Source organism: Lepisosteus platostomus, chromosome 25 (genome assembly GCF_059453375.1).
Source record: "Lepisosteus platostomus isolate fLepPlt1 chromosome 25, fLepPlt1.hap1, whole genome shotgun sequence".
NCBI classification, from domain to species: domain Eukaryota; kingdom Metazoa; phylum Chordata; class Actinopteri; order Semionotiformes; family Lepisosteidae; genus Lepisosteus; species Lepisosteus platostomus.
The window spans coordinates 2836031-2860529 of record NC_142635.1 but is presented as its reverse complement, the minus strand read 5'-3'; the positions used below and the strand labels follow the sequence as shown (position 1 = coordinate 2860529).

At 44.1% G+C, this 24499-nt stretch overlaps 3 protein-coding genes across 5 annotated transcripts in view; all 3 read right to left on the bottom strand.

Annotated features, from left to right (window-relative positions):
- Positions 1 to 1630: 1630 nt before the first annotated feature.
- Positions 1631 to 11215, bottom strand: LOC148640589 (C-type lectin domain family 10 member A-like). Its single transcript, XM_088619723.1, has 9 exons — positions 10685 to 11215; positions 9980 to 10062; positions 8708 to 9637; positions 6973 to 7279; positions 6159 to 6248; positions 4845 to 4982; positions 3465 to 3613; positions 2669 to 2775; positions 1631 to 2122 (listed from the first exon to the last, which is right to left on the bottom strand). The coding sequence occupies exons 4-9, from the start codon at positions 7070 to 7072 to the stop codon at positions 1993 to 1995; spliced, it is 714 nt and encodes a 237-aa protein (XP_088475849.1). The 5' UTR covers positions 7073 to 7279; positions 8708 to 9637; positions 9980 to 10062; positions 10685 to 11215; the 3' UTR covers positions 1631 to 1992.
- A 414-nt stretch (positions 11216 to 11629) lies between these two features.
- LOC148640587 (C-type lectin domain family 12 member A-like) overlaps positions 11630 to 24499 on the bottom strand; it is a 31525-nt gene continuing 18655 nt past the window's right edge. Inside the window, exons 8-9 of the mRNA XM_088619712.1 lie at positions 12553 to 12659; positions 11630 to 12414 (exon numbers count right to left, since the gene is read on the bottom strand). Of these exons, the coding sequence (XP_088475838.1) occupies positions 12231 to 12414; positions 12553 to 12659 (291 nt within the window). The 3' untranslated portion in view covers positions 11630 to 12230. The remainder of the gene's footprint in view (positions 12415 to 12552; positions 12660 to 24499) is intronic.
- On the bottom strand, positions 15365 to 19355 carry LOC148640588 (C-type lectin domain family 2 member B-like). 3 transcript variants are annotated; one of them, XM_088619720.1, is made up of 6 exons: positions 19109 to 19354; positions 18006 to 18095; positions 16968 to 17147; positions 16473 to 16621; positions 16283 to 16389; positions 15365 to 16144 (listed from the first exon to the last, which is right to left on the bottom strand). In XM_088619720.1, exons 1-6 carry the CDS (start codon positions 19200 to 19202, stop codon positions 15961 to 15963), a joined length of 804 nt encoding a protein of 267 aa, XP_088475846.1. In that variant the 5' UTR covers positions 19203 to 19354; the 3' UTR covers positions 15365 to 15960. The 3 variants fall into 3 exon arrangements, with proteins under 3 accessions (XP_088475846.1, XP_088475847.1, XP_088475848.1); XM_088619721.1 differs by lacking the exon at positions 18006 to 18095 and having other exon boundaries at positions 19109 to 19355; XM_088619722.1 differs by lacking the exons at positions 18006 to 18095; positions 19109 to 19354 and adding an exon at positions 17604 to 17949.

The window sequence follows — 24499 nt, the reverse complement described above, 5'->3', positions numbered from 1 at the left end:
GACGGGGTTTTCACGTGTTCACGGTGAAGCTCAGTACGCTGTCCGAAACAGGAGAATGACTTCCAAAAGGATAAACTCTGCAACATTTCTCATAAACCACCCAAATCGCCTCTTTAACTTTCAGACTTCCACCATCTTTCCCCGAAACAGGAACAGACGTAGGAGCCCCGCGCCAGCTGCGGGACACACGCTGATCCGCACGTTGACCGTCTTGTACCGCCCGGCAGCAGCCGCACCTGGCCAGGAGGTGTCGCTATACAAAAAAAGGCGCCGTATTCAATTCCAGTTTGGCCTCTTTAATAATAATAATTATAAAAATAATAATTGCTTACACTTATATAGTGCTTTTCTGGACACTCCACTCAAAGCGCTTTACAGGTATTGGGGATCCCCTCCACCACCACCAATGTGCAGCCCCACCTGGATGATGCGACGGCAGCCATAGTGCGCCAGAATGCTCCCCACACACCAGCTCTCAGTGGGGATGAGAGCAGAGTAATGAAGCCAATTCATAGAGGGGGATTGTTAGGAGGCCATGATTGGTAAGGGCCAATGGGAAATTTGGCCAGGATACCGGGGATACACCCCTACTCTTTTCGAGAAACGCCATGGGATTTTTAATGACCACAGAGAGTCAGGACCTCGGTTTGACGTCTCATCCGAGAACAGCGCCTGTTTACAGTATAGTGTCCCCGTCACTATACTGGGGCATTAGGACCCACATGGACCACAGGGTGAGCGCCCCTTGCTGGCCCCACTAACACCTCTTCCAGCAGCAACCTTAGTCTCTGCACCTTGTGGATAAACAGTCAGTTTTACCTCACAGCAACAAGTGGAAAATAAACTGTCTCATTGTCCCCTAGTCTGTCTGGGAATATTCCCATCAGATCCTGTCATGTCCAGAAGACACAGTCCAAGACTGAGCCAGGAGAATCCTCCTGCTACAATCCCACAGCAAGACAAGTATCCCCGAGCTCCATGTGGGAACAGTGAACAGACATCCTACAGCCCTCTCATGAGGACAGCATTCCAGCTGGGATCAGTATTTTAATTACCAGCCCACATAGCTTATGCATAATATATTTCAATAACATGTGTGGATTTTGCAATGAAACCAAAATGTGCCCTTTCTCCTGAAATGTTCATTTCACACAGTTACCTGAAACACTGGACAGGACTGAAGAGCTCTACTCTGTCCAAACTGCTAAACAGCGTCTTTTATCTGAAACTGACAGTACAGGCAGCTGAATACAACTCTGTCAATTTCCCTACCCGAAGACCGCCAAACGACATTTATACATTAAAACTGGTTTTCCTCACGTTTTGTCCAAATTCTCATTTCATACACTGTAAAAGATCACAAAGTGCTTTACAGTAAACATTTTAAATGTAGATTCAAACAGATGGTCAGGATATATCTTGAAAAACATAAGTCAGCAGAAAGAAGAGCAAGTGTGACAAAGTAAGGTTTTAAATAAGATTTAACATTTCCTACATAGTTGCAGGTTCTTCCCAGTAAGAGCAGACAAGCCAGTGACTCAATTGCTGAGAGAAACTGGGACACAGTCAGAGGAATGAGCAGAGTCTAGAGGAGATACCAGACATACAGTGACTCAAGAAACAGCCCAGACATCTTCCCACTGGTTTTATTGTGTAAAACAGAAAACATGATCAAATACAGAATTGGTAGAAAAAAACAAAAACTGAAACTCTGTTAATTTTGTGCTACAGGCTGCAATTTAAGGACAGGACACATAATTGTTAAAAAATCCCCAAATACCCCAAACCTTCTTAAAACGTGAAACTGTTTGCTATTTGTTTAATAACTCTGCTTCTCAGTGAGGAACAATGAAGAGTGAAGAGACTATGATCGTGTCCAGGACTCAGCAGAGGAGTCCCAGCAGACGCACGGTCTCTCTCTAACATGTCTTTCCTCTCTGTGAGATTTGTACTCCCCCTCAAGGCAGGAGAGGGGTCTGGGGGCTGCCACACTCACACAGGATCCCCCACACAGACCCAGGAGAATGTCTCTTCACATTTCCGGGAATACGCAGTGAAGACATCCCCACTCCAGTATCCACAGGCACAGTCCCCATCAGAGTATCCTGTTTTAACTGTAATCCTATGAGAGAGAAGCAGATTAGACTCCCTGATCACACAAACACCTCTCGCTCTCTTCATCTCCCTCAGCTGTCTCCATGAAGATATTTACTAGACAACTAGACATCTTTGCGAGCTTCCTCCCTAAGACAGGCAGCTACAGCTCATCAGTTCTAAAACAGTCTCAATTCCTTGACTTACAAAAAGTCCCAACATTCACTCCGTCTTCCCCATCTCTCCCTCTGGAGTCATTTGCGTATCAGAGGATCTGCTCTCCATGTTTCCAGACAGCAGATAATGACCAGCACTGGAAGCTTCAGCTTCCTGAGCTTTAAACTGGCACCTGACCCAATGTCTTACAGCAATTGGTCATGTGACTGAAGATGGCAGGTCATTCCCCACAGCTTGCTGGGAAGTGTCTCCATATCACTACAGTTCAAGGTAATTACACAAACCAGTCCAAGTCAGTGTGCTTTGTGTTCATTTTGTTTTCTTAGCTTTTCAATTTTGAAATTTCTACAATGCAGTGTTTACTGGACACAACAAACACAAAACACAATACACTTACAGATCTTTGTTGAGTTCTGTTCCATTGACCCATCTCCACTCAGAGCTGCTGTCCTTTCTCAAGCCAATCCAGTAAAAATAGCCTTCTAAAAGACTTCCCAAGAAATTCTGTAAAAACACACAAAGCAGGTCAGATCGCACAGCAATCACATTATCGGGGCTTTAGGTCACCTATCAACCGGGAGGGTGGACATCTGATTTTCCTGACCCGAGAACAAGCAGAATTCATGGTTTTGTTTTTCTAATGGTTAATTGACTTAATCTCACTTAGCAAGTTCCTGAAAAAGTCAAGATTTCAACAACATGGCTGAGTAGTTTGTTCCCCATTCCCACAACTGTTAGAAAGAGAAGTTGACAGAACAGGAGTTTCTGGTGTGAACTGGGTAGTGTTTCTTCTGAGATGTCTACTATGTGAAAGTATAAGGAAGAAGTTGACTGTTAGTAGCAAAACTACCCTGCTGAGAGTTTTATAATAGAGAGATCTAGTTGGAACACAAATACAAGATTTCACTTTGCCTAGTGTTGGGCAGCATTGTCTGTGATCTGTAAAACAATGGTATTGTCCCAGAGCTGAAATCTCATTTACTAATGATCAATGTCCATTTTAAATATTCACTTCCTTATGAAAAATGTACAGTAGATGATGTTCCTGAGTAACACTGATAGATGGAGGGATAGATGTTTTCTGGAGAAATTAAAAATTGAATGTGTAATACTGAAGTATTTGTATTTTTCAAATTGCTTTTCAGTGAAGCCTCTCTCACTCAGTGTGGCTGCAGCAGATTTCATGTTCTCACCAGCTCCCTCTTGTCCTCAGTCTCCAGCAGTTGAGCTCCCACTGATGAACAGAAATGACTGGCAAACTCCCAGGATCTCTGGTCTGTAGAGATGTAGTAACATCTTCCACTGTCTCCCCCCTTCCATCCCTCTGGACAGCACTGCTGCTCTGGACAGACAGACACACAGGAAACACCTGGATTAATACTGACTGAGCCTCAGGGATTCCTCAGGACTCTCCTCTGTACAGACAGACACACAGGAATCACCTGGATTAATACTGACTGAGCACCATGGTGTCATCAAGACACACCCTTTAAAAGACTCTCTCTCATTTTTTATGCATTTCATTCAGTTGAATTGCTGAGTTAATGTACTGTTTCCTGTGAGGGCACAGCTGGTCTAGGCAAAATGGCCGCCGTGTCTGGACCATCTTCCCCAGAAGCCTTTGATGAATGTGTTGCTGCTGCCCTCAGTCGGGGTGAGTCGGTAAGTTCAGTCAGCCAATTGAGTGAGTGACGTTCTGTGCGAGAAGGCCAATGGGTTCACCACTGACCTGGAAGTCAAGAACCCAGAAGAAATGGAGTGCTTGACTTTTGAGAGTCCATGTGGCTCCAAAGCTTTGTTTATGTTGAAGCTGTTAAGCAGCTGGTTGCCTGGCTGGCTAGTAAGACTCAAGACATTTATGCAGGAGCTCAGGAAGGAGGTAAGCTTCTATTTAGTTAATTATTTTGGTTTCAACGGTGGTTGTGTAAATTAATTGCACAGTTTGAAACTTATGGCTTGTCTGGGGTGTTTGCTGGGTGCCCACCAAAAGATCACCCACTTGTCCCAGAGCTGCATCATGTCTCTCTTGTACTTCTGCAACACTGAGACTCGAACTTACAGATGGGTCAATAGCAAGTCTTTGCAAAATTGTAACTGATCATGAACCTGAGGCTCTCATCCTCATGATTAAGAGTCCGTCTGTCTTCCTCAATTACTTCTATTGCCAACAGTTCCAGCTCCTGCAGAGACAGGGAGTCAGGAGGCTGCAGTCCATCTCGGAGAGAGTTCCGCACTAGTGACATACACAGCAGGACGTCCTCAGTACTGCGGAGGACAGGTCCCTTCCTCACAAGACAGCATTCTGAATGGCCATGTCAAACACTTCAAAGACATTTGAATTCACCACTTATTTACTCTGCGTTGATCACAGACTAAATCTAAAGCAACACTTATTCTTCTCCAAATATTCCTATTGGACCTCTCCCTGCTCCCAGGTCTACTCAAGACCCATGTGCTCAGTGTCAATACAGATCAAGACTAAAATGAAAACCAGCTTTGTCCAAGAAACAGGTTTTCTCACTCCTCTCTGCTGAGATTTCACCCTCCAAACTTCTCAATACCCACACACTTACTTCTCCTCCCAGTAGAGAGGTCCACACAAAAGATTTCCACACGTTTCCTGTATCTCTCTGCTTCTTGCCTGAGTTTCTCCAGCTCCTTCTCCTTCCTCTCCAGTCTGCTCTCACAGTCTGAGCTGTTCTGGTTCCACACTGCAGAGCCCAGAACACAGAACATTGTTTAATTAACCAAATAAATGTGTTTCTCTGTCCACTCATACATCAGCTGCCTGTCTCTGTCAACATAATCTACCAGTCACACTAATCCCCTGGTCTGTGCAAAACACGTTATCTCCTGGTTTGTGCAAGTAATCATCTTATTTGCTTAATTGTACTAATTGAACAGACGAGAACAAATACAATCAGAGTTTTAGGCCTAGTTGAGAAAGGGTGTGTGTCTGGATGAGGACAGATAAGAGCACAGCGATCCACACAGCAAGCAGGAGCTACAACAGACAGCTCTCCTGGGGGACTGGGAACTGCAGGAAGCTCCGCCTGAGAGGACCTGTGTGTTCCTGCAGAGTCTTCTGTCCTCATCCAGACAGCCTGGGCACAGCCTGCTGGGATGTGTACAGAGAGTGGGGCTGAAACCCAGGGAGGTTGTGATGAGGGTTTACAGCTCACTGGTGAACCCCCTGTAGGACACTGTGCTCAGCTCTGGTCAGCACACTGGTGAACCCCCTGTAGGACACTGTGCTCAGCTCTGGTCAGCACACTGGTGAACCCCCTGTAGGACACTGTGCTCGGCTCTGGTAAGAACACTGGTGAAACCCCCTGTAGGACACTGTGCTCAGCTCTGGTCATCGGGATATACAGCTGAAAGGATCTACAAAAATCATCCTCAGAAGGAGCTCAAAGAAGAGCAACAAGAATGATCCTCAACCAAAAGAATATACAGACAGGAGTGTAAAGAGCTCTGAGATCTGCTGTGATGGGGGTGGCATTTCAGATCACCAACATACACAGAGTCAAGAACCATGAGACACAGTTTACTTGGTGAGCAGGAACACATCTTGTGATTTGGTCTGGTACAATTATTGAGACATATATTAAAGCCGTTATGAATAAAGTCATTCCAAACCCAGTGCCCATGCATTACAATATGTATGAGGAATTCTTGCAAAACACTACAGTACCCATGAGCCTATAGGATTATTGTGTCATATTATCTGTAATCCCTTCCTGTCTCTCCTAATAAAACACTACTTTTAGCTCATAGTTTGGCCTATAGAATTGAAGAGCAAATATCAAGATATTTATTAGAGCCTAGATACTCCATGCTTCACACCTAGATACTAATGAAATGACAGGAGTGACTATCAGACTTACAGACTGTCCCCAGGGCAATTACTGTGACCAGTAAGACACACACTGTGACTCCCAGGCTGATGGACACACAGCTCCTACTCCTGGACTGTCCTGGCCAGGGAGAGAGGGAGACAGGTGAATTCTCCCCGCAGACTGGACACAGCAGGACTCTGAGTGGCCGGGGAAGTGGAGCTCAAGCAGACACCCTGACTGGAGCTGCAGGGTGTCACTGGGACTGACTGTGGAGGAGGGGTGTGAGCAGCTGAAGGTTCAGAGTGAGACACTTCAGGAGTTGAGGCCAGTAAAAGTGATCACTTAACAGTCAGAATTCTTGTCCTACTCTGTGGTCCAAGTGACAATTTGATTAATTAGAAGTTTTGTTCAAATGTTGACAAAAGAAGAAGAGAGAAGAAAACAGGCAAAGAGAGTGAAATAAAACAATATGATAGGGAAAAACATTTCAGTGTCTGTGTCAGTATATAGATGTATTTGTTAATCAGCATCAAAGCTAGTTTATGCTTCTGTTGTGTCGTTGTGGGTGTCAGTGAATCACTACAACAGTGTCTGTGTACAAGTATATCAGTGTTGGTATATCAATGTAACAGTGTGTGAGAGTGTCATTATATAAAAGTGGCAGTATGTCAGTGTATCAGGGAGTCAGTGTATTAGTGTATTAGTTTATAGGTGTATTATAGTGTCAGTATATCAGTGTATCCGCATGACAGTACAACATTGTGTCAGAGTGTGAGTCTATCAGCATACAGTATCAGTACATCAATAAATCAGTACAGTGGCAGTATACCTAGCATATTTGTTTATTAAGTGCTGTACTCACTGTCTGGCTCTCCTCTTGGCTCTGTCCTTGGTGTGCTCACATTTTCATACGCATCCTGTGTTGGACTCTGTAGCCCAATGTACTCTTTATACGTGTCCATTGATCAGACTGTGTGATCCGGGTCCTGGTGAGGCTGATAAACACTGAGTCCGACTGAGTCTCTGACAGGTCAGAGTCAAACTGAATGGCCGGACAATAAAAGGGAACTCATCAACTCCTCCTTCCTTTCCCTATTCCTCATTTCCCCCTTCTCTTTGAGATAGGCTGGCACAGCCTGAGACAGAGGAACATCTCCAGACACACTAGACTGAGAGGGAGAAGGACACAGAGACACCATCAAACTCACAGAGGCACAGAGTGAGAGAGGAAGAGAGACAGCAGGAGAAAGACAGTGTCTGGCAAATCTCTGTGTCCGTTTAGGCAGTCAGAACACCTCTTCAACTTCTCACTATCAACTGAGCACAAAAATGCCATCTATGCTATTTCTAATTGCTCAATTTAAAATCTAAACGAGAAATACTGCTTGATAACCAACACAGATGATAAAATGAAATCACAATAAACCTAATTTCATACTTATTTTCATACTTTAATAATTGCTAATTGCTCAATTTAAAATCTAAACGAGAAATACTGCTTGATAACCAACACAGATGATAAAATGAAATCACAATAAACCTAATTTCATACTTATTTTCATACTTTAAAAGAGGTGTACAGCCAACAGTGTCAGAAACCCAGTCCATGCTCGTTATGAGCAATTAGCATGATTAAATCACCACCTGATAGGTGTTACAGAAGAAGAAAATTCCTGATCTATCAGGGAGACTGAGAGACAGTGGGCAAGAAATTCAGGAGCCTGCAGGCCAGTGAGTGACATCAATGAGATGTCATCCTGGACCAAAATCCAAGATGTCAACCTAAAACATTGAAACAAGTATTTAAGATGAAGATCATTAAGGATAAGAGATTAAATTAAGAATTTACCCTATTTTCATTGTAAGACCTGCTCAATCCTTAATTTATGATCTTGCTTGTTTTTTTTTGCTTGAACTTTCTCTGTTCACTAAACCATATGTCTAATTTGTTTGCACTACAATTTTTGTATTTTCGGGAATACAGATATTAGGTAACGTGTCTATGTATCAAGAAACGTTTTAAAATGTGGGGCCTGTGAAATTGAAGTGTGGATGCGTCTAACTTGTTAATATAAAGAATACAAAACAAATTGTAATAAATTAAAATTAAAAAATGAGGACGCCATATTCCTTGGTCTCTGCAGAATAACTACAGCTCAACTGGGTTCATGCAATCCTGAAAGAAACGGAGAGAGATCATAAGGGAACAGGCTGACTTGATTAACTGGATGATGAATATTTTGCCCAAACAGTTCATTTGGTTGATAATGTTCCTGCCTAAAACCATTTGTGAGACTGAAACCAAATCACCACTGGAAATAGAGAAGTTGAGATGAGCAACACAACAAACAACATACTGTAGCAACAGAAACCAGAACTGCCATTATCTAGATATATTTCAGGGAGTCAGACTTCACCAAGAGGGTCAGACGACTATAGTAACCTTTTTGCACCTTTGGATCATGTGATATTACCAGTACAAAATATCCAACCGGAGATAAAAGAAACAGACTGATCTTTGTACATCCGGACATGCCCAGGGAGTCTCAAGCAGTGACGCTAACCAAAAGGAGACTATAAAACTGAAATTCACAAACCTCCTCCTTTTCATTTCCTCTGTCAAACAGGTTGTTCTGATATGTCACAGGGTGGCAATGTGACCACTGTTGAGCCTGATCTTTCAGAACTATAAAATCCTGCAGAGCCGAGCCTGGTCGCTGCAAGTTTCTGACAATATGGCTGGACAGAGAGAGAATGCCAGTGTCTTTATCAGTACACAGCTGTAGCTGCGTGACAGTATACCATTGTATTAGAGTGTCCCTGTATCAGCATTGTACTCACTGGCCGGCTCTCCTCCTGGCTCTTCCTCTGGTCTGCTCTTCAGAGATTAATTCTCCTCCTGAGTGTTTCTCTGTAGCCCAGTATAAATGTCCATAGATCTGACTGTATTAGCAGGGTCCAGTGAGACAGCTGGACAATGGGTCACACTGAGTCTCCGTCAGGTCAGAATGATACTAAATGACAGGACAGCAAACAGGAACTCAGAAACCCCTTCTCTTCCTTAATCTTTCTCTGAATCTAACTCTCTAAGTGATGGTGAGACAGAAGAACACTAACAGTCAAACTAGACTTACGGGGAGGAAGACAGTGAGATATCATACCATACACAAAATTAAACACACTAAAACTAATGTTTCAACAGAAATGTGAGCACAGCCAAAACCGTCTGTGGGAAGCCCATCCTGAAATCCCAGATTCCACAAGGCAGCAGATGTGGCTCAGTTAGAGATCCCACCAGTGATCTCAGGATGGTGGAGGAGACTGCAGGACCCGGAGACTCTACCAGGAAACAGTGGCAGAGAGAGCGAGTTTCCTGAACAGCTCTGTGTGGACTATCGCTCACACACAGGGGCTCCTGGGAAGAGTTTGTGCTGTGGACCAGCGAGCAGGAGTTGGGACACATGCGGGAGCGCAGGTATTCAAGCATCCAGGATCCTTGTATTTCTGCATAGGATCTGTCAGGGGAACTGAGAGACAGCAGACAAGGAATTCAGGAGCCTGCAGGCATTAAAAGGTCATAGAGACATCATGCTGGGACAAAATCAACAATGTGAACCTTAAACTTTGGACAAATAATTATTCAGGATGCAGATCATTAAAGTTAAGAGATGAAGCTAAGAATTTACACTGTTTTCATCAAGAGTCTTGATCAACCTTTAATAAATATTTTTGGACTTTTGAGTCAAATAACTTGCCTGCCTTAGATAGCAGGAAAGGTATTAAAATGTAGAAAACAATTCACCAAATCCATATTTCTTTAAGAAGGTTTCCTGCAGGAAAACTACAGCCCAATCCTGAAAGAAACTGACCGAGATGATGAGACAATTCTTTGTCTTGACCGACCTTCATCACTCCGTAGCATCAGTTAAAAAGCATCCGACCTGTGTATTAACTGAGAGTCAACAGACAAGAAGTTTAGGGTTGGAAGAACAATTCAAGAGGGAGATTTTTAAAGTTAAGAGAAGAATTTAAGAATTTCCATCATTTTCATCACTTCGGTCTTGTACTTTGTTTCCTGAACTGTCTCTATTTACTAAATTTAATAGAATCATTGTATTTGCATAAATTCAGATTTCAGATAACATGGACTAGGTATCAAGAAAAGTATTGTGCATGATAATTTACAAAATGTGGTATTTGAAATTTGTATTTTTTATTTATCCCTTCTTTCGCAAATCCAAAACTGTAACATTACATAAATATATTTTACCAATGACAGCCCTTCAAGAAGAGTCCCTACAGTAGACCTACAGTCAAACTGAACTCATTCAATTCTGAAAGAAACTCACAGAGATATTTCAGGGTGTGAGACATCGCCAAGAGTGTCAGAGAATTACAATACCCAGAACCTAACCATTCTTACCCAATAGCAAAGATGCATCAAGATGGTGTATTAGAAACAAAACAAAATAACAAAATAAAAACATATAGATTTTATCTGTATACAGTTGGACAATCACACTTAGATTCAATCAGGGCAGAGTGGCAATAACTGAACAAATGCAGAAACTCACAAATCCTTGCCTTCTCCCTTCCTCAGTCTCTTCTTCAGCAGCTATGGCAGCGTCCCACATGGTGGCAGCGTTGACACACTCAAATCGGAACTTGCCAGAACTCGGCAGCCTTGTAGGACTGGGCTTCTTCGTTACTGGGATGGAGAACCAGGCTATGGCTGGTGTCTGACCAGTCAGGGTGCATCCTTGCCTGTGTGTCCTGAGAGTACTCTTGAGCTGACAGACTTCCATCATGACCTGAAATCCTTGCCGTTTCACCTGCCTTGAAGACTTCTCAGAGTTAGATATGGCCAGCAGCCATATCACCCTGCAGCTCACCACTGGCAGCCCCACTGAAGCTCAGCAGGTGTGAGCCTGGTCAGTACCTGGATGAGAGACTCCTGGGAAAAACTAAGGTTGCTGCTGGAAGAGGTGTTAGTGGGGCCAGCAGGGGGCGCTCACCCTGTGGTCCATGTGGGTCCTAATTCCCCAGTATAGTGACGGGGACACTAGACTGTAAACAGGCGCCGTCCTTTGGATGAGACGTAAAACCGTCCTGACTCTCTGTGGTCATTAAAAATCCCAGGGTGTTTCTCGAAAAGAGTAGGGGTGTAACCCCTGGCCAAATTTCCCATTGGCCCTTATCAATCATGGCCTCTTAATAACCCCCCTCTATGAATTGGCTTCATTACTCTGCTCTCCTCCCCACTGAGAGCTGGTGTGTGGGGAGAGGACTGGAGCATCATCCAGGTAGGGCTGCACACTGGTGGTGGTGGAGGGGATCCCCATTCCCTGTAAAGCGCTTTGAGTGGAGTGTCCAGAAAAGCGCTATGTAAGTGAAAGCAATTATTATTATTATTTTTATTCTCATTGAGGAACGTCTTCATCGTCTTCAGAGATCACATGATCAGTCACCGCCTCCACCCCTTATGACCACATGTATAGAGAGCACTGCGCTTCTTGAAATGACATTTCTATACTTATTTATTTTAGTCTTTTATTCAAGGCAAACATGAAGTCTATGCTTTTGGAAGCGTTACATGCAGTTAAATGACGGGTTATTATAAACCGCAGGGTAGTTTGCAAATTTCAATTTTTGAATTTTTTTACGCATTATGACTCCAATGAATTTAGAAAGGTGAATCAGGTTCTTTGAGGAAGATTTTATATTGAAATGCGTGTCTGTGGTTTTCGCTGCACTGCTGTGTGAATTCAGGGTTTAAATGCACTGACTCAGTCACTGACACCACAAGCTTATTGTTTAAATAATTGACATCACCCTACATCACACTGTTAACCAATACTGTTGCGCATCAATGGTTTTTTATTTCTGTGTCGATTCCTTTGTATTTATCTTGAAGCACTTGTGGTTGGTAATGAACCGAAACACACCAAGCCTGGAGAGGAGAAATCTATGTCAATAGGGACTTTTACAAGTAATTGTGCTGCAATCAGCTGAGATAAAGATGGCATCCAGCCATGGTTACTGATTAGTCCAACTCCATCTACCCTGTGAGATATTTCTGGATTGATGAGTCGCCACTAACCATTCTGATCACCACTCAGTTCAAAACAGTGACTCAGTGAAAACAGACTGCGGAGGCAGCCACACTTTCCCAGACTCCCCCTCACAGATCCAGCGATAAGGTTTCGTGCACACAGCTGCAGAAAAAGAGATCCTGTTTGAAGTCCGGATTCCTATGGCACATTTCCCACGATCATACTCAACACCTTCCTGACTCACTGAGCCCCTGTGAGAGAGGAGAGCAGAGTCACTGAGACAGTCTGGACACCCCAGTGCACAAGATTATAATCACTCTCACAAGTGATTGTCCCTCTGTGTGTGAGGGAGAGCTCTTCATACAGACTCGCATCATCGCCACACTTACATTGCTCTGTCCAGAGATCCGCCATCCACCCAGCTGCACACACCATACTCCGTCCTGCTCAGGCCAATCCAGTACTCATAGCGTCGTACTAGATTCCCCACAGTCATCTGTAGAGAAACACATCACAGTCAGTTCAACATGGACACAAAATATCACACCGTGTCTGTTTTTGTGATGCTCTATTCCTCACCATTTCTCTCGCATCATTGATCTCCAGCAGCTGAGCTCCCACTGATGAACAGAACTGACTCGCAGACGCCCAGGCTCTCCGATCACTGGAAATGTAGTAACATCTTCCACTGTCTCCCCCCTTCCATCCCTCTGGACAGCACTGCTGCTCTGTACAGACAGACACACAGGAATCACCTGGATTAATACTGACTGAGCCTCAGGGATTCCTCAGGACTCTCCTCTGTACAGACAGACACACAGGAATCACCTGGATTAATACTGACTTAGCCTCTGGGACTCATCAGGACTCTCCTCTGTAAGTATCAGCTTCACACTCACACTATGGTGTGTGAACACGTCTGCCTTTGTGGTACACAGCCCCTGCATTGAGATTGCCAACAGAAAACAGATCATAGCAACAGATCTTAAAGTACCAAGAATTGCCAGTTGTCTCCACTCTGATTAATCCTGGATTGAAACCGCAACTCTGAAAATACATATTTGACAAAAAGTCTCTCAATGGACACTCAGACAGCACAGGGAGTTCCTCCCTAAGCAGAGAAGAAACAGGAAACTCCTGTCAGCTAATTTGACTGGTGCTCACAGCACAGTGCCACGCTCATTAAACCACAAAGATCAGGAGGTTCTTTAGTGCTGAGAATGAGGAGTGTTCTAAGATACACACACAGACATGAACTAGAAGGTGTGTTAATAACTATCCAGTATCATAAAGATAGAACAGATTATCTTCAGATCCAGAAAAATTGATATATATATATGGAATTGTACATGTTTGTGTAGATGTAAAGGACTATCAGACTTACAGACTGTCCCCAGGGCAATGACTGTGACCAGTAAGACACACACTGTGACTCCCAGGCTGATGGACACACAGCTCCTACTCCTGGACTGTCCTGGCCAGGGAGAGAGGGAGACAGGTGAATTCTCCCCACAGACTGGACACAGCAGGACTCTGAGTGGCCGGGGAAGTGGAGCTCAAGCAGACACCCTGACTGGAGCTGCAGGGTGTCACTGGGACTGACTGTGGAGGAGGGGTGTGAGCAGCTGAAGGCTCAGAGTGAGACACTTCAGGAGGGGGGCTGACAGAGGCGTCTCCTCACACCAGAGCTGTGAAGAGGTCATGTGACTGACCACTGAGGAGTGAAAACACACTGTGGTCAGAGCGAAGATCCGTTGTAGGAGTTTTGTAAAAAAGAGAAAGAAAACAGACAGAGAGTGAAACAGATTAAATCTAGGAACAAAGAAATAAAAATAGGAAAATAACAAGCACAAGCAGATCAGATATAAAGTCGTAATAAATGAATAGATCGGACACATGATACAGGCACAATATTGCTGCGGAAGAAATATTTCAGATATATTAGTTGTATTAGAGTGTCCATGTATCAGCTCTGTACTCACTGGTCTGCTCTCCTCCTGGCTCTCTCCCTGCTCTCCTGGTCACAGTCTCGTACACGTCCTGTGCTGGACTCTGTAGCCCAGTGTAAACGCTGTCTGTGTCCATAGTTCTGACTGTATTAGCAGGGTCCAGTGAGACAGCTGGACACTGAGTCACACTGAGTCTCTGCCAGGTCAGAGTGGCACTAAAGCACAGGACAGCAAACAGGAACTCAGAAACCCCTCCTCTTCCTTTCCTTCTTCCTCACTCTCACTCTGAATCTAACCCTCTAAGTGATGGTGAGACAGAAGAACACTAAGAGTCAAACTAGACTTACGGGGAGGAAGACAGTGAGATAGCATACCACACACAAATTAAACACACTAAAACTAATTTTTCAACAGAAATGTGAGCACAGCCAAAACCGTCTGTGGGAAACCCAGTCCCTGCATGATTTTTGCATGATGCTGAAAAATCATCCTGAAATCCCAGATTCCACAAGGCAGCAGATGTGGCTCAGTTAGAGATCCCAGCAGTGATCTCAGGATGGTGGAGGAGACTGCAGGACCCGGAGACTCTACCAGGAAACAGTGGCAGAGAGAGAGAGTTTCCTGAACAGCTCTGTGTGGACTATCGCTCACACACAGGGGCTCCTGGGAAGAGTTTGTGCTGTGGACCAGCGAGCAGGAGTTGAGACACATGCAGGAGAGCAGGTATTCAAGCAGACAGGATCCTTGGATTTCTGCATAGGATCTGTCAGGGGAACTGAGAGACAGCAGACAAGGAATTCAGGAGCCTGCAAGCCATTGAAAAGTAATAGAGACATCATGCTGGGACAAAATCCAAGATGTGAACCTTAAACTTTGGACAAATAATTCTTCTGGATGCAGATCATTAAAGTTAAGAGATGAAGCTAAGAATTTACACTGTTTCCATCACGAGTCTTGATCAACCTTTAATAAATATTTTTGGACTTGTATTTTATTGCTTGAACTTTTCTCTTTAAGCAAATTGCAGTTCAAATAACTTGCCTTACATAGCAGGGAAGGTATTAAAATGTAGAAAACAATTCACCAAATCCATATTTCTTTAAGAAGATTCCCTGCAGGAAAACTACAGCCCAATCCTGAAAGAAACTGAGATGATGATGAGACAATTCTTTATCTTGACCAATCTTTATCACTCTGTAGCATCAGTAAAAAAGCATCTGACCGGTGTATTAACTGAGAGACAACAGACAAGAAATTTCGACTTATTTATTTCAGTCTTTTATTCATAGCAAACATGAAATCTATGTTTTCGGAAGCATTACATACATTTAAATGAGGGGTTATTATAAACCGCAGGGTTATTTGCAATTTTCAATTTTTGAAAGAGTTACGCATTATGACTCCAATGAATTTAGAAAGGTGAATCAGGTTCTTTGAGGAAGATTTTATATTGAAATGCGTGTCTGTGGTTATCGCTGCACTGCTGTGTGAATTCAGAGTTTAAATGCACTGACTCAGTCACTGACACCACAAGCTTATTATTTAAATAATTTACATCACCCTACATCACACTGTCAACCAATACTGTTGCGCATCAATGGTTTTTGATTTCTGTGTCTATTCCTTTGTATTTATCTTGAAGCACTTTTGGTCGGTAATGAACCGAAACACACCAAGCCTGGAGAGGAGAAATCTATGTCAATAGGGACTTTTACAAGTAATTGTGCTGCAATCAGCTGAGATAAAGATGGCATCCAGCCACAGTTACTGATTAGTCCAACTCCATCTACCCTGTGAGATATTTCTGGATTGATGAGTCGCCACTAACCATTCTGATCACCACTCAGTTCAAAACAGTGACTCAGTGAAAACAGACTGCGGAGGCAGCCACACTTTCCCAGACTCCCCCTCACAGATCCAGGGATAATTTTTCGTGCACACAGCTGCAGAAAAAGAGATCCTGTTCGAAGTCCGGATTCCTTTGGCACATTTCCCATGATCATACTCAACACCTTCCTGACTCACTGAGCCCCTGTGAGAGAGGAGAGCAGAGTCACTGAGACAGTCTGGTCACCCCAGTGCACAAGATTATAATCACTCTCACAAGTGATTGTCCCTCTGTGTGTGAGGGAGAGCTCTTCATACAGACTCCCATCATCGCCACACTTACATTGATCTGTCCAGATATCCACCATCCACCCAGCTCCACACACCATTCTCCTTCCTGCTCAGGCCAATCCAGTACTCATAGGTTTGTATTAGATTCCTCAGACTCATCTGTAGAGAAACACATCACAGTCAGTTCAACATGGACACAAAATATCACACTGTGTCTGTTTTTGTGATGCTCTATTCCTCACCATTTCTCTCTTATCATTGATCTCCAGCAGCTGAGCTCCCACTGATGAACAGAAATGACTCGCAGACTCCCAGGCTCTCCGGTCTGTAGAGACGTAGTAACATCTTCCACTGTCTCCCCCCTTCCATCCCTCTGGACAGCACTGCTGCTCTGTACAGACAGACACACAGGAATCACCTGGATTAATACTGACTGAGCCTCAGGGATTCCTCAGGACTCTCCTCTGTACAGACAGACACACAGGAATCACCTGGATTAATACTGACTGAGCCTCAGGGATTCCTCAGGACTCTCCTCTGTACAGACAGACACACAGGAATCACCTGGATTAATACTGACTGAGCCTCAGGGATTCCTCAGGACTCTCCTCTGGACAGACAGACACACAGAAAGAGACACAGGAAATCCCCCTGACTTAATACTAACTGAGCATCAGGACATTAAGACACTGCTCTGCACAAACTCCACATCTCGTCCTTTATAATCATTCACTCACTTCTTTCCTGAGTTAAGGGATCCACACAGAAGATTGACTCCAGCTGTTTCCTGTATCTCTCTGTTTCACTCTCATGTCTCTCGGACTCGTTCCGGTATCTTCCAGTTTCATTCCTGTATCGCGCCAGTTCCCCCTCCTTCTCCTCCAGTCTGTTCTCCCAGTCAGTGCTGGTCCTCCACACTGCAGGTCACACCCACAGGCCAGTTGGTCAACTCAATTCAATTACTCACTGAGTGTGTAATTATACTGCAAAAGCCCCAAATAAACTCCAATGTAAAATGTTGCTATTTATATGAAAATGATTATTGTATATTAATTAATTTTTCATCATACATATTACCTTCACAAATTAGGCTGGTGTTTATTCTCTTAGTGCACTAGACAATGGGTTCTGTCCTTGTAGTTTGCATGACTCATGGGAATGCCTATTAAGTAGGCTGATCAGATTGTTTTCTATCAATCACTATACAGTACACAAGTACCCTGAGGCCTCTATTAACATCAATTTTCTGGTTCATTCAAATTCTACACATATTTCTAAAGATCCTTTACAGAAAGGAGAGTAGTGCCAGTGTAAGTATTAGTGTCACTCTCACTACTACATCTACGTTAGTGATACACAACCCCTGTACGTACTGTAGATGGTCAGCAGGAAACAGCCCATAGCAACAGAGGTGAAAGTACCAAGAATGGCCAAATGACGACAGCCTGGTGAGCCCTTCCAGGAAACCACAACTCTGAAAATACATCTCTGCAAAGGTCTCTCCACCGTGGTGAAGACACCACAAAATGTTCCTTTCTACAGCAACAAGGAAACAGGATACGCCTGCCGCCTAAAGTGACTTGTCCTCACAGCACAGTGCCAAGATCATTAAACTGCAAAGATCTGCGGATTCCTTATTGCTGAGCTTGTCGAGTGACGGACTTGAAGTAGAAAGCGTGCTAATGACAATCCAGAATCATAAGAGACAGAACAGACTGTCCTCAGATCTAGGATAATTGTAAATGTTTGTGTAGATATAAAGGACTATCACTCACAGACGGTCCCCAGGGCGATGACTGTGCCCAATAAGATACACACTTTTACTCCCAGGGTGATCAGGACACAGCTTCTACACCTGGACTGGGCTAGAGAAACAAGGAGAGAGGCAGCTTTAAGTGAACTGAGAAAGACAAGGATTATGGGAAACCCATCAGGACTCCAGTTTAGAATGAGCAGCCGCCCACTCAGCAGATAACAACTGAGAAGTTCACTCTTAATGAGAGAGTTCCTGTAAGCCCGACCAACCTCGCTGACGTTCATTGATTGCAACACATAGCAGGCATTAAAAAAAACACACTGAGTCGGACGTAAAATAAAACCAAACATGAGAAATACTTTTGAATAACGCATTGATAAAAATTATATGCCATAAAAAGCAGAATATGAATTGTATCATAGTATAATATTTCATACTGTTATACAACATTACAAATATGATAAGAATATAACTGTACTGTATATGAGAGATAATGATATATTGATAATACTAATAATCAATAATAATATAACTGTCTAATTGCATGCATTGACTGGCCAAGGTCAAGATGGAAGTTGTTCTACCTATGAAGATGATTTTGAATGATCTTTGCGCAGATGTACAGTAAATGACTGATTATTATTATTCTTTAGTTTGCTGCTCATGTGTGTCTTTGATGTTAGGGTTAGGTAAGAATTTCCTTCTCATAGTTATATGGCAGCTATGAGCAGTTGGTTTCAGGGTATTTGAAAGACTCAGCCTTGCTTGTACGATCAGTGATCGTTGAAATTAAATTTCTCAACTCTATCTCGCATACGTTACGCCATTGCTTGGAGGAAACTTCATTGCTAATATAGCATCCCAATTCAAGTGTACTACAGTGGCCTTGTAACTGTGTATGACTGTCCTCAGTCATTTCTTTCTGTCTATTCCAAAATGTGCCCTCAGGCAGGTGACAGACAACAGAATCAGACAGACAATATCACAACTTACAGTGCAGCGGACAGAAAGTATTACAGTTTTGAAGTGTAGCAGACAGACAGTATCACAGTGTTGCAGTGTGTACAGGCAGTATCTGCAGTATTAAACTGTAACAAAGTGCTCATTTAGAGCTAAACTCACCGTAAGGCAGTATCGGAGATAAGGTGATAGTTGGGTCCTCATTTCTGGGAACTCTGGAAAATTTGATGTCAGCATATGTCACATCATCAGCCATTGTCTATCTAATTATTTCTCTCTATTTAGAAATCAAGACCATCTCCCCATCAGGGAATCTCTTTGACTCTCAGGCTCATTCCATTTCTGTCCATCTCTTCCTTAAACTCTTTTAAACTGCAGCGCAACCAGAGTTAGAGGAAGAGACACACAATGAGGAAGAGACAGAGAGGAGGGGCTTCCTGTATTCTAATAGTTCAATTTCACTATGATCTGACAGACTCAGGGTGAGTGTCCTGCTGTCTCCCTGCCAGAGACTCAGGGTGAGTGTGCAGCTGTCTCACTGACAGAGGCTCAGTGTGAGTGTCCATCTGTCTCACTGACAGAGGCTCAGTGTGAGTGTCCAGCTTTCTCACTGCCAGAGACTCAGTGTGAGTGTCCAGCTGTCTCACACTGCTAGTGTACTAATGTGTGTAATGGGTCACCTGTCTCTAGTTCTCTCCAGTTGAACCACTTGTAGACAAATTGCCCTTGATCAGACAGTGTATTACTCACCACAGTCATAGCTATGGGAATAGTCTTTGAGTCCAACAGTCTCACCTCCTGTCACCTGTTCTTTGAACTCCAGCATCTTTAAGACAAACTTAATTCTGAAAAATGTACAGGTATATTACTGCTATTCTTATCTTTACGCTTGGAATGTTATAGATTTATCTCTCAGTAGAACGATAAGTGGTCATACCGTATGAAGGCTGATTTAAGTCTTTAAATGATTCATTTAAGCCATCTCCTACAACAACACCTGTACTCTGAGGTGAAAATGTAGCTCTGTCATTTTATAAAAACATAATACAAGGGGGGTACAGCAATGAGCGAGTCTCTTTGTGTGATATATATCAAACCACAAATCTGTTTCCTGGATATCTGAAGTTTGGTATTTTTAGCTCTCTTGACACTCTCTTGAGTGAGTTTCTTACATCACATAACGCATATGTGATGGTGATTGTGGTAGTGACCTCTACACTGCACATGTAGGAGGAGAAAGACCTACGTACCTCACCACTGGTAAAGATGGATCACTTTTCATAAAGTAAAAAAAACGTAATATAATCAGAAGGAGCACGTAAAGACCTTTCCAAAATAACCACAGTTAGTAACCGAATGAAAGACTTTGATGCTTAAAATGTTTACGAAGAAAGTGGAATACTGTTGTGTATTTTTTAATTGAACTACCACTACCAGTCGAACGTACAGAGACATTATGCTCCTCTTATTTTTTATGCTCAGCTACCAAAATTTCCCTTTAGTTGTAAAATTCCATATTGAAATTTAATATTAAGCGGATTTAAACGTGCACGGTAAAGAGATCAAACGAAGCAATCGTTGCACTAACAACCAATGCACCACGCGCGCCACCTGTCGGTCATTTTGGCCAACCAATCACGTGCTGCGGTATTCCGCGCTCATCTGCAGGTAATTTCGCGCAGTACGGCGTTTCACCTCACGCTTGGAATGGCTGCATCTGTACCTCACCGCTGGGAAAGATGGCCTGCTGGGATTCGGCGAACACTTTCACTGCTGGGATCTGTGCAAATGCCTGGAGCAGCACATCGAGTAAATTGGATCGCTGTAGCTGTTTTCACGTCTGCCTTCCAAGCAAACTCTGCTGACGGCACTTTGCTTTGCAGTGCTGCTCTTGCAAGTCTGAACTTTTCAAGAGTTTGCACGCTGGCCAGTTAAACGAACCTCTCGGTGCATTCTCTACAAGGTCTCATGTCCCGTAAAGAGAATTCCAATGATGTAGAGTATACAGTATATGAGCATATAAACCACATGAAGGACCCAGTTGTATTTACAGTGTGTATATGTGTAACTGTTACCATTAAGATTTCTGTGACAATATCTAGCACTCATTGCAAACAGGCCACAAGCAGATCTTACAACACACTGAAACTTCAGCTCCCCCAGATTGCTGTCTTTGTTGTCTACTTTACTTCACAGTGCTTAGATTTTTCTCTTATAGGTCATGAAGGACTTGTTTCCAGTTTTGATCATGCTTATCTAAGGGCAGCGTTTTCAGGCGTCCTGAGAACGAGGATGTAAAAAATGACAGGAAACGGTTTGTTTCTCTCTCTCTTCGAACCGCAGTAGGCAGGGGGTTTGCATAGTAGCAGTGTTTTAAGAACTTAGTTTGGGTTTAATATTCTGTTAATTGTTCTTGTGTCTTTTCTTTTATTTTCTCCAGATACAGGGCTCTGCGTGCCTGCCTCCAATAAGTCTGTAGGTCTCAGATAACGGTGAGTTTGTGCTGCATTCCATCTGTAACAATATCTGAACACTTGTGTCCTGTTAGATTAGCTCAGCCTTTCTGATGTGGACTCAACTTGATTGAGGTATTATTAGTGGAATTACAACATATTATTCATGCATGTTTTATATTTATCATTCTTCATACTAAAATTAATAATTAATAAATGATATTAAAGTAGAGATTAGTGATTGGTTGTTGTTAAGATGATATAAACTATAGTTTATACATTATTGATTAGTCACTGATAGAGACGGCTATAATTTAAACAGTGCTGCTAATGTGAGTGAAGTTGATACAGTATGTCCTGTTGGTGTGACCAGGGGAGATAATTGACTCACTGGACGTCCGGCTGGGCTCTGATCCCCCATCCCCACTAACAGTCTGACCCCTCGGACGCGGGACAACTGGCAAATCCTGAAGCCACACCACGAGACAGGAGAGGGGCGGGCACAGAAGACAACCGCAAATCAGGACGTCATTCGGAAATCAGTTCCTCTTGCACACTTCCTGCAGAGGCTTTCAAGAACGAAGAGATGGAGCCAGAAGAGCCGGCTACACCTCACTCCTCGTCTCCAGGGGATGGGAGGGACCCGGACCCCCACATGACGAAGGACACCCAGACAGACCCCCCTGGAGCTGCACCAAACCGCCAGAGCTTAACCATCGCCACTACATCCAAGCACAAGGTCTTTCATTTGAAGTGAAGGTCTTCAAATGCAGCAGACAGCAAACCGACATAAAAAATGAAACTAGGGCTTTGAGTGAAGGTTGTAACTTTGATTTTTCTTTCTAAATATACAGAACTGATGACAGTTACTTCAGTACATCTAGATTAATATACAGTATATTATTTATGTAGTGAATATTTTATCTGTCAAGGAAAACGGCTCATTTAATAAATCTAAATACAGCTGTTTAAAAATCAGTCATGTAGAGAAATATCAAAGAGAGCTACCGAACTTGGAATTGGAGAGACAGCTGATGATAAGAAAAGGACCTGTTCCTGGAGGGGGCAGTGTGTGTCTGCAGCAGGGCTGTCCAGTCCTGGTCCTGGAGGGGTCAGTCAGTGTGTCTGCAGCAGGGCTGTCCAGTCCCGGTCCTGGAGGGGTCAGTGTGTCTGCAGCAGGGCTGTCCAGTCCTGGTCCTGGAGGGGGCAGTGTGTGTCTGCAGCAGGGCTGTCCAGTCCTGGTCCTGGAGGGGTCAGTGTGTGTCTGCAGCAGGGCTGTCCAGTCCTGGTCCTGGAGGGGGCAGTGTGTGTCTGCAGCAGGGCTGTCCAGTCCTGGTCCTGGACGGGTCACTGTGTGTTTGCAGCAGGGCTGTCCAGTCCCTGTCCTGGAGGGGTCAGTGTGTGTCTGCAGCAGGGCTGTTCAGTCCTGGTCCTGGAGGGGTCAGTCAGTGTGTCTGCAGCAGGGCTGTCCAGTCCTGGTCCTGGACGGGTCAGTGTGTGTTTGCAGCAGGGCTGTCTAGTCCCGGTCCTGGAGGGCTCAGTGTGTGTCTGCAGGAGTGTGTAGTCCTGGTCTTAGACAGCATTTAGGATTCTTTAGGTCTCTCCAAAAGACCAGCTTGTGAAGGCCTGACTGATGCTTTTCAATTGGTCCAGTTAAGCCAGTAATGAGCTGATTTACATTATGAATAGCCGAGTAAGAAAGAAAACCATCATTAGTGCTCTACCAGTACTGCCTCAGCTCTATATACAGTATTTTTACAGTATTTATTATTTCACCTGATTGCATTGGTTACATGATTCATAACACAACTGGCTGCACTGACATGATGACCTACAGGTAACGGAAGCCCAGTTCTGTCCCTGTCACCTTAGATCTTCTTCACTTGCCTCCTGAACACTGAAGCCACACTCATCCTTGTCTTCTGACTGCCCTGTATAGCTAATATATATACTTCACTATATCCCATGGGTTCTATCCAGCAGAAGGATGGCTGTTAACCTCATATTCACAGCACAGGTCTGTGCAAAGACCAGATGAAGAATCGCCCTACTATACTTGCAAGAACTACTCGAGGAGCGTCAGCTGTGCGGTCAACCTTATCACTGGTACCTGGTATCACACATTTGTGCACCTTGTAACTGGAGTACCGATCAGACACCAACCTTCTGGACCTGCGTCCTGGCGAGGACACTGCCGCCGAAGATCTGCAGGGGCTTGCTCTGGCGCCGCACTCATTCCCCCTGCAGGTGGACCAGTGAAAGGTCACATGGGGGTTGTGGCCAACGGACCTCGCCGCGAGCCGACTCTGCTCTCTGGCGGAGGAACAGCAAGACGTCTTCCCAAGCCCTCAGGCAGGCCCACGCGGCGACCTTGTGCTCCTGATCTTATCGCCGTGCGCAAGTCATGGGGGGGGGGGAGGACATTTACTGCCCCCACCCCGCGTCACAGATTTCAATGTACCGCCAGGGCAGTCATGGAGCCAGCAGGACAGCGCATTGACAGACGTATGGGCCAAGAGATTGACAATGAAAACTGATGAATTATGGGAGAGAGGTGCTTTTTTGCTCTTGCCTCAGAGGTGGCAAGACCTCTTACTCCTGGCGAGGGTCAGGGTGGTTAACAGAGTAGACCAGACTTCCCTTTCTCCAGGAAGAATCTCCAGGGGGATTCACAGGCATCATATATTCTGTAGATATAATCCCACCAACATGTCCCGGATCTTCCCAGTGGGCCGTTCCTGGTACACCCCCATCCTTACCAGACGAATGAACCCCGCAACTCAGTGAAGACGTAGCCCAGCAGCCCTATAGAGAAAACTCATTTCCAAAGCTCATATCCACAATCCCACCCAGAGCTCGAGACCAGGGACGAGAACAGGGACATAGCTCAAAAGCTTCATCCGAAAACTCAACTTTCACTTCACCGCCGTAGGTCGGTACAGTGCCTGCATTCCTGCAGCTGTAAATGCTCATGTAAATGTAGATGTTCTATCTAACAAGGAAGCAGGATCCATCCCACAGTTGAACTGCTCTACGTTAACGGCCTGAATATTTGCACATGAGATGTTAAGAGACGTATCATGGCAGTTTGGATTGCGTT